The following is an 18,308-nucleotide window of genomic DNA, read 5'->3' on the forward strand; positions in this document are numbered from 1 at the left end:
TTGTGGAACTTCATCGTCTCACATTTGGCAGATTTTTCCATGTCAGTGCTCACATCGGTTTTGGTTCAGCTTTTAATGACCAATCAGCAGCTGTTAAATCTCCGGCTCCGTTTTCCTGTTGAGTCACCGCCATTTGAGGTTTGATAAAATATAGAAATTTAATCGGATGCCACTTTCTTCATCGCTTTGACCGCTGAGTTGACTGAACATCTGAGTGAACACACATCCTTAAGCCTTCATTCATCACTGAGGTCACATTTGTTCATCCCCACCTTCCTCTGTGGATCCAGTAGCATTTGGAAGCTGCATCCCGTCTGCTCCAACCACAGCTGGGCTCCTTCCACACCGCCGAAAGAAACGATCAAGACCTGCACCGACCGAGCCTTGAAGAGCGCCTGTAGGAAAAAAAAAAAAAAAAAAAATCAGTTTGACCACTGACCAAGACTTCTCCTCTGCTTCTCCTGAGACCGTTTCCACATTTTCAGCTTCCATTAACGTCATTCTTTGAGAAAATGGGACGCAGCCGAGTGAGGACACGTCTGTGAAATATGTTGGAATCTTTCGGAGCCAAAGTGGAGAAAAAAAAATCTCATAGTCTGCATAGTTATGACTGTGTTTGGGATAATCGTTCCTTATTAAATATATGACGCATCGTTAGCCTCAAGTCATATTTTGGTCAAATTGGAATATCGGCATAACTTTACTCTCCTAACACTGCGGAGTCATTTTACGCAGATATCACAATTTGGCCCAAAATGTGTTCATTTATTTTTTTATTTATTTATTTTATTAATTTATTTCAAATATGGAAATGGTACAAGTTTCCTGATTGCTACAAATTGACTTCTTTGCACAACATAATATAGAAATGAAAATTCAAGGGAGCATAAAAATAATAATACACACAAAACAGAAAAAAGAGGGAGTCATTTGATTATTATCAATTACATGGTCAATAACAAATTTATTGTTGAAGTTTTTGAGCTGATTTAGGATCATTTGGTGCTGAATCCAAAAATCACATTCATTTTGCTCAATCAGGTCAACTTTCTGAACTATGCTACATATTGGCTTTCTAACATTTTGCTTACATTTATGGGCATTTTCACATCATATGATACAAAATTCTTTCATATTTCTTGCAATAAATGAGTTCTGAAGATTTTACTTTTGCCAATTTATGATGAATTTTTTTTAATATTACAGGTGAATGAAATGGCTTTGACTAGAAGATCTTGCAAAAATAAGCCTGACGTATTCTGCTACATCTGCGGTGAATACACCATTGTACCTAACAGGAATCAAGTGATCAAATGATTTTTTTTTCTCTTAAAACCTATTTTGGGTGAGAACTACATAAAAAATCAACTGATAAAGTCACAAAAATGTAATCAATTTTGTGAGAAGATCAAATGTTTCAAAATCAAATTAGCAAAAAAACCTGACTGATTGAGAAAAACAGATGTCATTTTTGGATTTAGCGGTGCAGAATGGTCCTAATTCAGTTGAAAAAACCTAGACAACTTGCAAAAAACATTTTTTGTAACCCAGTGTTATCAGTTGTTTTGCCTTGTATATGACTGCAATACTTTTGGAAACTTTGGACTGCAATAATAATAATAATAATAATAATAATAATAATACTACATCAGTTTATATAGCGCTTTTGTAAGTACTCAAAGACACTTTACAATAAACAACCAAGGGACAAACATACATCCAACGGGTAAACAGATATGAAGTTAATACTAAACGGTAATCAAAGAACAAATACAGAGACAAATACTGACAAAAGAAAAACACACAAAAGAAGGTAGGTGAGAGTGGAGGAGGTTGAACGGGCAGTCAGTTTTCGAATGATGATCTGAAGTGGTGGGATTTGAGTTGGCTTTTGAATGAGGTGAGTGTTTCGGAGTTCCGGATGTGAATGGGTAGAGAATTCCAGAATTCTCCATCATATGTGTTTTATGTGTATATACTTAATTATTATTATTACCCACTACAACATGGATTCATGAGTAAAAGCCATGGAGTTTGACAAATGACAGTGGATGGAGAGGCTTGTTTTATGTTCAGTTAATAATAGATTTGACGGAAAAAGTCACTTTTTTTCAGTATTTTCCATTTTGATATAATAATCTTTGAATTGACTTTTGAACACATGTATGATCAGTGAATGAAATACAGAAAAATACATGATTTTCAGTCTCAAGGTTGTTCCATTCAGCAGAAAAAGTTGAAGCTTGGTACCAGTCATGTGTATGTCAAATTATATTCAATTCACATCAATATTTGTTGAGTTCTAATTTTAAATGTGTGGTAAATGGGATTTTCAATGTTAAATGTAAATGTCCACAGAGTCCACATTCCACAGTGGATGTGGACAATTTTGTGTCAGATACAAGATATCTATGGGTGGATCAAATTGGAGGCTAATCGGAGTAGTAGTTTGAATTTTTTTTTAATTTTCAAAAATTGCTCAATGATGACAGATAAGAAAATTGTGGATGTTGTGACCTTGCTGTGACCCTGAACTACTTGGCCCAAAATGTAATGGGTTGGTCCCAGGGCCTAGGCCTACCTGTGGGGAAGATTTGGTAAAGATGTTTGGAATAGTTTTCCCCTAAAGTTACAAACAAACAAACAAACACACAAAGCAAAGTGATCACAATACCTCCTGGTGGAGGTAATAAATCATTCAGGAAAGGGTAAATGTAGAGAGCTACAGTTGTAAAAGTGTGGAAAGTGCAAACAAAAACATGTTAGATTCCCCATCATAGGTGTTTTATGTGTATATACTAAATTATCTCATTATTACCCACTACAACATGGATTCATGAGTAAAAGCCATGGAGTGTGACAAATGACAGTGGACGGAGATGCTTGTTTTATGTTCAGTTAATGATAGATTTGACTGAAAAAGTCACTTTTCTTCAGTTTTCTCTGTTTCTGATATAAAACCTTCGAACTGACTTTTGAACACGTATGTTCAGTGAATGAAATACAGAAAAATACCTGATTTCACTAAAAAATGCAAAATGCTGAGGACAATGTTATAAATCATTCAGGAAAGGGTAAATGTAGAGAGTCACAGTTGTTAAAGTGTGGAAAGTGCGAACAAAAACATGTTAGACTCTCCATCATAGGTGTTTTTATGTGTATATATACTAGGTTATCTTATTATTACTCACTACAACATGGATTCATCAGTAAAAGCCATGGAGTTTGACAAATGACGGTGGATGGAGAGGCTTGTTTTATGTTCAGTTAATGACAGATTTTGCAGAATTTGCTCCATTATAGTTGAATTTACACACTCGATACCATACTGTTATGTGGATCTCCAACTCTGCTGACCCCAAAAACTAAAATCTCCATAAACAGTCGTATTGTCCACATTGTAATGAACGTTTTGCAGGAAAATACTGCAGTGGTGACGTGCATCAGTTACAAGCAGGTCCAACAAATTAGGACTTTTATATCAAACTTTGGAGCTCAAGTGCCATTTGTTAATCAACACAAGAGCAGACCAGGACAAAAACTAATCCAATAATAGTAAGAATGTGACTGATGTTCTACTGACCTCACTGGCCTCCAGCTCGGCCACGTGGTCCCGTCACGGTAGTCATCCAAAATGTCTGATGAGAACCAGCAGCAGCTTCTGACCCTGGTCCAAGAACTGACCCAGAGTCACAGACCTGACAGAAAAACACACAAAACAACAGACTCTACAGTCACACACGGCCATTTCAGTTAAATAATTAAAGCCAATTGTCCTACTGGTGTTATGGTTTTGTTATGACCCTGGAAACACACCTAGGCCGGAACATAACATTGGTTATTTGTTATTAACACATTCATCCAGTTCCTCCAGTTACTTCTAATTAAGCTAATTACAATGCTAACTTAATGCTAATGAGAATAAACATAACTGTAGAAATATTTTACCCGTCTTAGTTTCTTGTACTTGATATTATATTACTACAGTATAACCCAGACACTGTTGGAATACAAACCTCCTTAAAATTTTGTGTGAAAACAGAGTAATTTGACAGATATATTCAAAATGAAAACATACAGCAATGCTAGCATCTCTATTAGCGCCCGTGTGTGAAAAGCTAATGCTAATCCAGGTTTACTTTTATTCTCATTTGACACTTAGTATAAAAAAAATAACACCTGCACAAAAAAACAGAAGGGAAACAGATCATTACATTCACACACATATAAATGAATAAATACATCAAGAAATATCCCATGTCCAAATGCAGATACAGTAAAAAAAAAAAATTATAATAGATGTGTTTACCTTAGAGTGTTAGCATGCTAACGCTAGCTAACTGACAGAAGTTGAAGCTCAGAGTAGCTAATAGCAAAGATACTTATTATTAGCTGAACATGAATTAAGTCTCAAACTCATTGGTTATTGTGGAATGTTTCCAAAAAAAAAATAATTGCCATAAACGAACTTAAAATTGGATTAAAATGTCTTTAACTTGAGGAACTTTGTGTTGTTAGCCTGGCTAATAGCATTAACTAGCAAGCTCTTAGATAAAGCACAATGCTAATTTTCATCTTAAACTCATTTCCAGCAGCAAATTAGTTGCAAATAACTCTAAAAACTAACGCCTAAAAATGAAGTTGTACTGTTGATTAAAACTTCATATTCTGCAGGGCATAAATATTACCTGGGATTTGTCTCTGTTTGGAAAAAATGTTGGATTTCTGTTTGACTTATTAACAAATACATTGAAAAATAATATAAATACAGTACAAACAAAAAGTTAGGGATGTTTTTTAATTTTTGGGCTTTTTTTTTTCAGTTGAGATTCTTGCTCAGCACTTTTTGCTTTTTGTGTGTGAATGAAAACACATTGGTTTAATGACCAGACATAGTTTTATATAAAAATGGCAAAAATGACACAAAAAAAAAAGATAAAAAACAAATGAAATATCCTTAACTTTTTGTTTGTAGTGTATATCATCAGTAATCATGATTTGGTCAATATGACAGGTGTATCATTGGATGCATTACTTATAAACCTTTGATTTTTAACCCTTTCATGCACAAATTATGAGAACCTTAATCAAATTTTTTTCCTGTTTTTATTCCTCTTTAGGCATGAAAAAAACAATGTGATTGAAAATTTTCTTCTGAGGAATAAATTAAAAAATAAAAATAATTTAAAATTAAAAAAAAAAAAAAAAATACATTAAAAAATATTAATGGAAAAAAAAAAAATTCTTATGAACCTATTTTTCATGAAGTTGCAAAAATGTCCACTCAGCTGGACACCACATGTTTAATTTTTGACGCACAGAAACATGTATTTACTGATAAATTGTGTGAAAACTGTGGGGAGGGCTGGTGATTCTGGGGGTTTATGCTCAGGAGAGATCTACATAATGTTACCAATTCATGTCAGAAAAGATAGTAGTGTCTTAAAACTTTAATAAAGATATGTGTTTAAAAAAAAACAAAAAAAACGAAAAGAACAACAAAATCCATGAATATACAAGAGAACAGCTGTAGAACGGCTGTCCACTGTAGTGAACAGTATGCATGAAAGGGTTAATGTTCATGTCAGCTGATTTAATCTTCCATTGTACATTTTATAACTGACCAACTGTTTAATCACATAACCGTAAAGCACAAAACTATGGACACAAGTTCAACTAGTCTGTGGACCCACTTTCCGCTGCGTGCGTCAGTAAATGTGTTGTCGGGGCTCAGGCGGTCAGTGGTTTTTCCTGCAGGTTGCCCATCGACGGTCCGCAGACCTGCATCCACACCGTCCAGGAACGAGTCCCAGTTGGTCTGCGCACAAAAAACACACAAACATCCACAAACAGCTGATGAAAACCTCCAACCGAGATAAACCCAGGTACACAAGAACCATCGAGCGCCAAAAAGTCTGGATCAGATCTGGTGCTCTATGTCATTTTTCTGCTGCAGGCCTTGTTCCTATAGACCACAGGTGTCAAACATGCGGCCCGGGGACCAAATCTGACCCCCCAAAGGTTCCATTCTGGCCCGCAGGATGAAAGTGCAAAAATGAACCTGAACAGTCCAGGTTGTCCAGATCCTTTTGGTTCAGGTTCCACATACAGACCAATGAGATCTACAGTAAAAATAACAACAATAACCATAAATAATGACAATGACTAATTTTCTTTGTGAAAAATTATGTGGAAAAAATAACATTACACTGTGAAAATATTTATTTACAAAACTACTCTTTCACAATAAAATGCAAATAAATACATAAATAAAAACAAAGATGAACAACCTGAAATGTGTAATTTGAACAATATTCTGCCTGTTACTAAATGTTTGCTGCATTTATGGATCCACTGGGATCTGGTGTTTGCGTTAATAATAATAACAGATGGAATATTGTAGAAATTGTTCAAATTTTAGCTCCAAACTCCAAAATTTTCACAATATTCTGCCTGTTACCAAATGTTTATGGAACACTGTGTTTAATGTAAATGTATAAATAATAAGTCGAGGCATAATATTGTTAAAATTGCACTAATTTTTCAAAGGAAATTTCAGTTTTTTTCAGATTATTCACATCTTTTTTGTAAAATATAAATTTTCATGATTTAATTGGAGTTTTTTTGTCCTAAAACAACATGAAAAACTTGGATTTGTCATTATTTATAGGTTATTAAATGTGCATTTTAACAATATTCTGCCTGATACTGAATGTTTTGTACATTTATGGATCCACTGTGATCTGGGGTTGGGTTCATAATACCAGATGGAATATTGGAGTAATTGTTCAAATTTTAGTTCCAAACTCCAAAATTTTCACAATATTCTGCCTGTTCCCAAATATTTATGTAACACTGTGTTTAATGTAAATGTATAAATAATAAGTTGAGGCATAATATTGTTAAAATTGCAATAATTTTTCAAAGGAAATTTCTGTTTTTTTCAGGTTATTCACATCTTTTTGTAAAATGTAAATATTTTCATAATTTAACTGGGGTTTTTTTGTCCTAAAACAACATGAAAAACTTGGATTTGTCATTATTTATAGGTTATTAAATGTGCATTTTTAACAATATTCTGCCTGTCCTAAATGTTTTGTACATTTATGGATCCACTGTGATCTGGAGTTAGGTTAATAATAAGAGATGGAATATTGCAGAAATTGTTCAAATTTTAGTTCCAAACTCCAAAATTTTCACAATATTCTGCCTGTTACCGAATGTTTATGGAACACTGTGTTTAATGTAAATGTATAAATAATAAGTCGAGGCATAATATTGTTAAAGTTGCACTAATTTTTCAAATGAAATTTCTGTTTTCAGGTTTTTCACATCTTTTTTGTAAAATGTAAATATTTTCATAATTTAATTGGGGTTTTTTGTACTAAAACAAAAAGAAAAACTTGGATTTGTCAATTTATAGGTTATTCAGTCATTATTTTACTGCTCTGACCCGCTTGAGATCAAATTGGGCTAAATATGGAACTGAACCAAAAGAAGTTTGACAGCGCTGCTATAGACTAACAAATACATATGACCTTAATTTGCACTAAAAGTCCTTGAAGAGACATTTTCACTGTGGATTTTGTGAATTGCGATGCAGAAAACGCCTTTTCCAGACCTCCAGCTGCAGAAGCTCGTCCACCTGCTCCTTCACCGCTGCATGACTGGAAAAACAGAAGACACGTCCAAGTGTGAACGGACAGATTTTATTTCCATTAATAAATAAAAATCAGACAGTGACAAACGCTAGTACCAGATCACATTACTCACTCCGATACCAGAGCTGTTTCTGCTCTTTCATGTAGAAAACACATGTTACACTTACTAGATTACACAGTGATGGGCCTCCAGTTACTCTAATACTTATATTTGACACAAACGTCCACATTTCACCTGATACTACTGAACTTAAAGTCAACTGTACATGGTATTAGACTCTGCATTCATAACTACATGTACATTTTCTGTTCACATTATTCATACAACCACAGAGTTTCACTCTTTCCATTACTCTGTCAGTGTCTACTGTGTATATTAAAACATTATACTTCATATTTAATACTTTCATGCACACTGGTCACTACAGTGGACAGTTATTCTACAGCTGTTCTCTTGTACATTCATGGGTTTTGTTGTTCTTTTCATTGTTTTTTGTTTTTGTTTTTTACACATATCTTTATTAAAGTTTTAAGACACTACATATCTTTTCTGACATGAATTGGTGACATTATGTAGATCTCTCCTGAGCATAAACCCCCAGAATCACCAGCCCTCCCCACAGTTTTCACAAAATTTATAAGTAAATACATGTTTCTGTGCGTCAAAAATTAAACATGTGATGTCCAGCTGAGTGGATATTTTTGCAACTTCATGAAAAATAGGTTCATAAAATTTTTTGTCATTATTACTTTTTAATGTATTTTTTTATTTATTTTAATTTATTTATTTATTTATTTTTTTTTATTTATTTATCAGAAGAAAATTTTCTATCACATTGTTTTTTTTTCATGCCTAAAGAGGAATAAAAACATTCAGGAAAAAATTTTGATTAAGGTTCTCATAATTTGTGCATGAAAGGGTTAAGACTTTCTGTACATATAATACTTTATTTTCATATTTCAGGTTGGATCCAGTCCCTAATATAATACTTGTTATTTGCATTTGCATTTATGCATTTGGCAGACGTGTTTTTTCCAAAGCGACTTACAGGAGAAAAACCAAAATAAAAGAATAAAATACAAGAATAGATTAAAGACATAAAACAGCTGTACAATTAAAAACAGTGAAGATACAGTAATTTATTATTTTCTTACTTAGATGTTACTGTACAGAATATTGTACAGAATATTTATAAACTAATTAATTATTAACTTATTTTTCTCCTGGACAGACTCTGCTCTAGTTTAAGAAGTTCCACTAACAAGACCATCAGAGGATTCTGGTGTGAAGTTTAAAGGAGATTCATTATAATAACAACAGTAATTAGCTGCTAGGGATGTAACGATTACCGGTATAACGAAACCGCGGTAAAATTGCCAACGGTTAGTATTACCGTTTAAATTCTAATTATCATGATAACCATGTTTGATTACAACACTTTTAGGGGGAAAAAAACCCTATGTAAAGATCTGCTTTTATGTCAAATATTTGAGTATAGTTTTAATTTATTACCATTTTGATTTTCTATCCCTAATATTTGGAACAAATATTCACTTTTAAAGTCTTTGAAAAGGTTTGTTAAGCATCTGTGTTATTTATGCAATAAATTATATACATTTTCAAATCGGATTTTATATATTTTTGTGTTTTTTGGTCCTTTTATGTTTTTATTGTAGGTTAAAGTGGAAAAATAATAAACAGATGGTATAAGATGAAGTTGTGCTGAAAAAACAGATCCCAAACATGGGTATAGGAAACATTTGTTTATATAGCACTGGTCAACAACAAATTTGTTTCAGTTTTTGAGCTGATTTAGGATAATTTGGTGTGCTGAATCCAAAAATCACATTAATTTTGCTCAATCAGGTCAACTTTCTGAACTATGCTACATATTGGCTTTTGAACATTTTTGCTTACATTTATGGGCATTTTCACATCATATGATACAAAATCTTTCATATTTCTTGCAATAAACGAGTTCTGAAGATTTTACTTTTCCCAATTTATGATTAATGGTTTTTTTAATATTACAGGTGAATGAAATGGCTTCGACTAGAAGATCTTGCAAAAAAAAGCCCGACGTATTCTGCTACAGTTTGTAACACTTAAAAATATACAGGGTGGGGAAGCAAAATGTACAATGAACATTTAGTTGTTTTTTTCTCAGCAGGCACTACGTCAATTGTTTGAACCCAAAACAGATACTGATGTCATAATCATACCTAACACTATTATCCATACCTTTTCACAAACTTTTGCCCATATGAGTAATCAGGAAAGCAAACGTCAAAGAGTGTGTGATTTGCTGAATGCACTCGTCACACCAAAGGAGATTTCAAAAATAGTTGGAGTGTCCATAAAGACTGTTTTAATGGAAAGAAGAGAATGACTATGAGCAAAACTATTACCAGAAAGTCTGGAAGATACTATTAAAGAAGAATGGGAGAAGTTGTCACCCCAATATTTGAGGAACACTTGGCAAGTTTCAGGAAGCGTGTGAAGGCAGTTATTGAGAAAGAAGGAGGACACAGAATAAAAACATTTTCTATTATGGACATTTTCTTGTGGCAAATAAATTCTCATGACTTTCAGTAAACTAATTGGTCATACACTGTCTTTCAATCCCTGCCTCAAAATATTGTACATTTTGCTTCCCCACCCTATATCCTGTTAGAAAATGATTTTTTTTCTCTTAAAACCTATTTTGGGTGACAACTCTATTGAAAAATCAACTGATAAAGTCACAAAAGTGTAATCAATTTTGTGAGAAGATCAAATTTTTCAAAATCAAATTAGCAAAAAAACCTGACCTGACTGAGAAAAACAGGTGTCATTTTTGGATTTAGCGGTGCAGAATGGTCCGAATTCAGAAAAAAAACATTTTTTTGTAACCCAGTGTAGTATATAAAGGCAAATCAAAAGGACTGAAAAACGGACAAAATAGGCTCAGACCACTAACTATTTGAAGGTTTCTGCAACAGAAGGGACATTGTGCCAGTTATTTTGTTATATTATTATTTTATTTTTTTCTAAATACAACTTGGTTAAATTATTTCAGTGTGTGTATTAGTACTTTTTGAACATTTTGAGCACAATTTCAACAATACTGTGATAATTTTGGTCACAATAACCGTGATATGAAACTTTCATATGGTTACATCCCTATTAGCTGCATTAGCTGATGTTAGCATAAATATTATTGAATTCTATGGTCTGTCAGCTAGCATGCTAATTAGCTCAGGTAGTTATTATTAGTGGTTTGTACATTTCTACTTTTATCAACACGACTGTATGTGTAATACAATAACTAATGATCTGAAATGACCTGAAGGGCTTTATTATGACATTGTTCTGGGTGTGGGCGGCAGTTTTCAGTAAATTCTGGTTTTAGTACTCATTCTTCTGCGGCTTCACCTCTATAATTCTGACATTTATATAACAGTTATATATCAGTAAACTGCCTATATTGGTGGCATGTTTGGATGGTAGCAGAAGTGTTTACATGGCTGAAAGCTGCGATTTGACTGCAATATGTCGCTAAATTTTACACTTTGAATCTTTAATTAAGTACTTTTTAAAAAATCTTATTTGTTTAATGGTCACATGTTGAGATGACCATAAAAATCGATGATACAGCATGAAAAAGGTTCTTATTTTCTTCCTGTTTTCATACTTACTGGTACGACTTCTGCCAAATGGCCTCTGCTTCGGTCTTTTTCGTCACTCCGAGGCTAAAAAACAGTTGCATAAACACATCATAGTACAGATTTATTAGATTTCAGGTGGTTTGTTTGTGTGTCATTAATGTGATTTTGTGAGGATGTTGAAGATCTCGGCCGACCTTTTGTACAAAGTTGCTCCGGCTGTGATCAGGCCGAACAGGGTGGTGATCTTATTTGGAACGAAACTCTCCAGAGACTCTGACAGAGAACAAAGAAGCTCTGTTATTTGTGCAGTGTCATTGTATTTGGAAATAAGTGTGACCGGGATTATGTTACACCATCCTCATGCCAGGAAGTGTTTAATCCACTGACTCGACTGAACTGATCTGCTTTAACTCTGCGCAGGAGTCGAGTTTTTTAGGATAAAGTCAAAATTAGACGAAGACACGATGAATTAAGTGTAACTGGAACAAACACAGTTCAGCTGAACATTAAAAAAACATGAAATAAAGGATAAATTAGCAACAAATGCTGCTAAGTTTTAACTCTAGGAGTGAATTTTTAACCCCAGACTCCATCAACATGGTCTGGATTTTGATATGGATGTTGAATGTTTGAGATAAATAATAAAAGATCATAAAAACTTGTATTTGTATAAACTAAGCAGGGTCACAGTTAATCTGATTTCCTACAGCTTTGTTTTACTCTGAGCAAAACATTATGATTCACATGTTATAAAAAGGTCGATTTCTACAGTGAAGAAAAAAAAATGTAACTAAATAGACAAACGCCAAGTTCCAACAATAGACATAAAATGAGCAAAAATATCCCAAAATTGAGCAAAATAACCATGAAAATGAACAAAACCGAACGAAATAATGACAAAAATGAACATAAATGAAGGAAGCAGAGCTAAATAATGAACATAAATGAAGAAAAAAAGAACAAAATAATGAACAAAATGAGCATAAATGAACAACGTAGAGCTAAATAATGAACATGAATGAAGAAAAAAAGAGCAAAATAATAAACAAAATGAACAAAGTAGAGCTAAATAATGAACATAAATGCACAAAAAAAGAGCAAAATAATGAAAAAAATGAACATAAATTAACAAAGTAGAGCTAATTAATGAACAAAAATGAAGAAAAAAGAACAAAATAATGAACAAAATTAAAGTAAATTAACAAAATAGGCCTAAAAAAATGGACAAAACAATTAAATAATTAAAATAAATGAACAGAAATTAACTAAATATTGAATAAAATGAAAGGTGTGAACAAAATGGGACTAAATAATGAACAAAATGAATTAAAAAAACGACTAAAACTAGTGTAAATGAAAAAATACTCAACAAACTAAACAAATGAATAAAACAAGATGTTTTAATGGCATGTAAAATATTATTTGTTACTGGAGTATTAGTTTTCATCAAAAACATCTCATAAACTTGCTGAGATAATTCCTATAAAAGTTTCTGTACAAATTCTCAGGTTTATGTATGAAACATTCAAACTGTTAAATTAAATGTACTTTTATTTCACACACATTCGTTCTAAATACTCCGCCTCAGGTTCTTTCTTTCTTTTTACTCTCCACCTTTCATTCATGTGTCCGTGGAAGTTTGGTTTCATTTTCTTTTCTTCTTACCCTCTGCCTCCTGTTTGGCTTTTTCCAGAAGGACGTTTCCCAAACTGACCAGCTGACCCAGACCACTGACCAGGGTCTGATCCGGCTCATCCTGGACCTGGGCCATGGTCCACCCCGCAGATCCACGTCAGACCACACCAGACCAGAACCCTCAGAATGACTGAGCACCAGCAGCCATGTGGGATAAAAACCCTCTGTGGTCATGTGACTGCAGTCAGGTGGAGCTGAGGGGGAGGGTTAGGCCCCCCAGGCGACCCCTGGTGGAGGGAAAGAAGACTGCAACAACAACAAAAAGTAAAAAGGAGAGAATACAGAGGAAATGAAAGGGTTTAATAGAAGAAAGTACATAAGAATGAATGAAAGAAAGAAAATATAATAAATGAGATGAAAAGATAAAGGAAAGGACTAAAAGAAGTAAATAAAGTTAATAAAACAGTTTCAGTAGGTTTAAAGCGTGGGCGTTTTTAGCCCATTTCGGGGGTGCTTCAGTACGCCTAAAATATTTTAAGATTGCTGAAATTTGTTTTTTTCTTGTTTACTTTAACCCTTTCATGAATGAATTATGAGAACCTTAATCCAGATTTTTTTTTTTCCTGAGTGTTTTTATTCCTCTTTAGGCAAGAAAAAAAAAAAAAACAAACAAAAACAATGCGATTGAAATTTTTTTATGAACCTATTTTTCATAGAGTTGCAAAAATGTCCACTCAGCTGGACACCAGGAGTTGAATTTTTGAAGCAAAGAAACATGTATTTACTGATCTACTGTGTGAAAACTATGAAATAAAAACATGTTTAATGCTGCTAATCTGATGTTTTCTCACATTTTAACATACTCTAATACTAGTTACTACTTACTTCATGGAGATAATATGTAAAAACTAGAAGCACTCGGAGAGCGCAGACCTCCGCCAAGGCTGATCAGTGGGCCCCCCGTGGGCCCCCCGTGGGCCCCCCCACCCCCGATCACCACCAAAAGTTAATCATTTCTTCCTTATCCCATTTCCAACAAACCCTGAAAATTTCATCCAAATCTGTCCATAACTTTTTGAGTTATGTTGCACACTAACGGACAGACAAACAGACAGACAGACAAACCCTGGCAAAAACAGAACCTCCTTGGTGGAGGTAATCAAGGATGTTCAAATCATTTTAGGTCATTTCAATCTAAAGTGGATCAGACCAGTAAAATACTATCATAAGAACCTATAAATAATGAAAACTGTATATTTGTCTGTTTGTTTTAGTGTCAAAAAAAAAAAGTAAAATTACACAAAATGTTTACATTTACAGACTAGCTTTTTACAAAAAATGTGAATATCTGAAATGTCTTAAGAGAAGTACATGGAATTTTAATAATATTCTCCCTGTTATTTAATGTTTTCTGTATTTGCAGATCCACTGTGATCTCTACGTTGTGATTCACATGTATAAACTAGAAGCACTTGGAGAGCGCAGACCTCCGCCAAGGCTGATCAGTGCCCCCCCCCCGTGGGCCCCCCAACACCAAGGAGGTTCTGTTTTTGCCAGGGTTTGTTTGTCTGTCTGTTGTTTGTTTGTCTGTCCGTTAGTGTGCAACATAACTCAAAAAGTTATGGACAGATTTGGATGAAATTTTCTGGTCTGTGCCCCCCCCCCCCGTGGGCCCCCCCCCCCCGATCACCACCAAAATGTAATCATTTCTTCCTCATCCCATTTCCAACAAACCCTGAAAATTTCCTCCAAATCTGTCCAGAACTTTTTGAGTTATGTTGCACACTAACGGACAGACAGACAGACAGACAAACAAACCCTGGCAAAAACAGAACCTCCTTGGCGGAGGTAAAAAAAAAAAAAAAAGATTAAAAAAAAAACCTGTTGATTACAGTCTAATAGCAATTAGCAACTGATTTCCACTCAAACATGTCAGTGCAGATCAGGTTTACCAAGAACAGCAAAGTTACAGTAATGGTGTGAATGTCAGTGTATGGGATGGTGCATAAGCGTCCACTGTGTTGGCTGAGATGGAACTAAAACAATAAAACCCATGAATATACAAGAGAACAGCTGAGAAGAAGAACTGACCACTGGAGTGACCACTGGAGTGACCACTGTGCATGAAAGGGTGAAGTCCATTCTTCACATGCTAGAAAAATGTCAAAACCATACACAGTCCATGGCTGAAATGTAATATCTTAAAAACCCAAATACAGCCCCCCCACCTTGTCTCGAAAATGCTTTGATCCCCCCCCCCCCCCCCGTCCTCTGGTCAGACTGAGCGTACACAGGTCTAGACGAGGGTCATGTGTCGTACGCTAAATCTTGGAGGTGGAAGTCACGCAGAGTTCATAGTGTGTTAAACGACGACCTGCTGAACTCCTGGTCGGTTATTACTCAGCTTTCACCAGACATTTGGTGAACCGTCTGTGGCACCGTGGTCTGGTCAAATGTCTGCAGAAAAAGGGCTAAGACCCCCCACCCCCCCAGGACACTCATGCTGATATGGTGTCTACAGTGGCTGATGCTCCAGCTTCATCAACTGTGCAAAACTGGGAGGAGGAACTCGGGGGAGAGGGAGGGAGGGAGGGGTGAAAAGCAAGTGTTTACATTCAAATGTCTGTGGTCCTACTGTTGTTATGACCCTGGGTCATAATTTGTCTATTTATATGTATGTGTTTTCTGTTTAGTGTGTGTGTTCTCCCCCGTCCTGTAGGTGTGCTGTGCCCTTTTGTGTCTGTTTGTTGCAGGTTGCTGATTGGTGGATCCTGATTGCCTGGCCCCTTTAAAGATGGCCCTGGAGCTTCCATCTATGCTCGCTCTTGCTTCCTGCCAGCTCTCAACCCTGTGGGTGTGTGACCGTCAGTCTTCGTGCTCCTGCTAAATTCGATTGTATAGTTGTGAATAGTTTTTGTAAATCGAACCCTTTTCTGGTAGGGGAGGTCGGCTCTTTTTTGTTTCACCTTTTCTCCTGTTTCTGGTTAGGAAGTTTAGGCAAGTTTGCTGTATTTTATTTCGTGCATTTATTTTGAGTAGGTAATTTAGTTTAAACTGTAAAGAAGATATTTTGTTTGTTTGTTTTAGCCCCTCCCCTAACCCTTCCTTAGTTGTTAAAACAAAAGTAGTAATAATAAATATTGTGAATCTTAAGTTTTTTGACTGACGTGTGTGCTTGGGAGCTGGGGGGGACAAAGTTGAGCATATTCTGTTCGCCCTGGTGAACCCCTGGGCCGGGGCGTAACACTGTTCAGTCCTACATTGTTTCTACGCTGTGAGTTCATCTGGAAGGAAAGTATGCAGTTAGTATGAGGAGAGGCTGAATGTAATGTCTGCACACTTTCACTGCTGTGGAAGAACTCCTCCTGAGTCAGACTAGGAACTTTACACACACACCCCCCCTCGAAGAAGCACTCGGAGAGCACAGACCTCCACCAAGGCAGATCAGTGCCCCCCCCACCCCCATCACCAGCAAAATTTAATCATTTGTTCCTTGTGCCAGTATCAACATTTCCTGAAATTTTCATCCATAACTTTTTGAGTTATCCTGCACACACACACACACACAGACAAACCAACGCCAACACAACCTCCTTGGTGGAGGGAAAAACACAAACGAGTCCAGCTGAAGATGCACTGACTGTGAAATTCTGGGTCTCTTTCAGAGGCAACTGAGATGACATCAGCACACACAGACATGATGACATCAGCTGGACCCATGACAAAACTAGAAGCACTCAGAGAGCACAGACGTCCACCAAGGCTGATCAGTGCCCCCCCCCCCTGTGGGCCCCCCCCACGCCAAGGAGGTTATGTTTCTGCCAGAGTTTGTCTGTCTGTCTGTTTGTCTGTCCGTTAGTGTGCAACATAACTCAAAAAGTTATGGACAGATTTGGATGAAATTTTCAGGGTTTGTTGGAATGGGCCCCCCCACCCCCGATCACCACCAAAATTTAATCATTTCTTCCTCATCCCATTTCCAACAAACCCTGAAAATTTCATCCAAATCTGTCCATAACTTTTTGAGTTATGTTGCACACTAACGGACAGACAACAACAAACAAACAAACAACAAACCCTGGCAAAAACAGAACCTCCTTGGCGGAGGTAATAAACTACAATAAGTGTGAGGGGCGGGGCTTGTTCCTGGAACCACTTGTTTTTGGTTCAGTTTGTTTGTTTGTTTACACTTTAGCAGCAAAACTATTGGTTGAATTCAGACCAAATTTAGTTTATAGATTACACAGGTCTACAATTTTTTAGAAATGATTTACTTCAGACATTAAATGTGCTAAATGTTACGTATTTTAATAAGATTAATTGGAAAATAAATGACAAAAGTGCCGGTTTGCTGATGTTTTCAAGGTATATGATGAAGTGTTATTCCACATTATATTGGTTTATGTACATTTCTATAATAGTTTTATAAATCTTCCACTAAACAGAACCTGTAAAGTGAATGTATTCTAATGTGTAGACAGTGTTCTGAAGTAGATCTTGTCGCTCTGACACAAATATTCCTTTGGAGTCAAACCCATTCTCTCGTTAATTCTTGAATTTCACATTTTGACCTAAGGCTGGATCTTGGAAACTTTAGCCAACCAGCATTTAGGACTGGATTTGTCTTTATCAGTGACTCTCATGTGGTAACATTTCATTACTTTTATTCTGGAAGCATTTTCCTTGTAGACCAGTGATACCAGTGACCCAGAATAGATGTGATTAGATTTTGGGAAAAGAAGGTCAAAGTTCAAATTTTTTATGAATTTTTAAAATCAACCCCCCCCCCCCATTTAGTTATAATTGGCGAAATTATATATATAAAAAAAAAAAAAGAAGTCAATTTTAACTCATTTTACTTAAAACACTGCAGAACTATAGAGATTCATTTTAAACATCACTCTGCAAAATATCTAAGTGACTGATTGTTTTGGAAATTGTTAAATTTTTAAAATGTTTTTCTTTTCCCATTTACTTATAATGGGCAAAATTTTAAATGTCTATAAAAACATAAATTTTGTTTCACTTTAGTTCAAACTTGTCACATATAGAATTTTTATATTTAACAAATATTGAATATGGATGAAAGAGTGGATCGACGCCAAAATAAGATACAATTCATGCAGGGGGCGGGGCTTGTTGTGACTGGAACCACTTATTGTTATGATTGAATATTCACAGTTTAGTTGAATTTTAACCAAATGTTGAGTCTTTTTCAGTAAAAAAAACATCCCGACCAAGTATTCATGTGAATCCAACTCACATTAAAAGTAAAAAAAAAAAAAAAAAAAAAAAAAAACACACCACAAATCCTGCTAAAACCGTCAACCATTTTATTGACCTCTGAACATTCAACTCATTAAA

General features: G+C 35.2%; 1 protein-coding gene across 1 annotated transcript in view; it reads right to left on the reverse strand.

The window, feature by feature from the left end:
* LOC115414891 (uncharacterized) overlaps nt 1-13,224 on the reverse strand; it is a 185,128-nt gene extending 171,904 nt beyond the window's left edge. Inside the window, exons 1-7 of the mRNA XM_030128252.1 lie at nt 12,975-13,224; nt 11,504-11,582; nt 11,340-11,393; nt 7,622-7,667; nt 5,694-5,818; nt 3,584-3,698; nt 273-395 (exon numbers count right to left, since the gene is read on the reverse strand). Of these exons, the coding sequence (XP_029984112.1) occupies nt 273-395; nt 3,584-3,698; nt 5,694-5,818; nt 7,622-7,667; nt 11,340-11,393; nt 11,504-11,582; nt 12,975-13,080 (648 nt within the window). The 5' untranslated portion in view covers nt 13,081-13,224. The remainder of the gene's footprint in view (nt 1-272; nt 396-3,583; nt 3,699-5,693; nt 5,819-7,621; nt 7,668-11,339; nt 11,394-11,503; nt 11,583-12,974) is intronic.
* Nucleotides 13,225-18,308: the final 5,084 nt, after the last annotated feature.

Source organism: Sphaeramia orbicularis, chromosome 24 (genome assembly GCF_902148855.1).
Source record: "Sphaeramia orbicularis chromosome 24, fSphaOr1.1, whole genome shotgun sequence".
Classification (NCBI taxonomy): Eukaryota; Metazoa; Chordata; class Actinopteri; order Kurtiformes; family Apogonidae; genus Sphaeramia; species Sphaeramia orbicularis.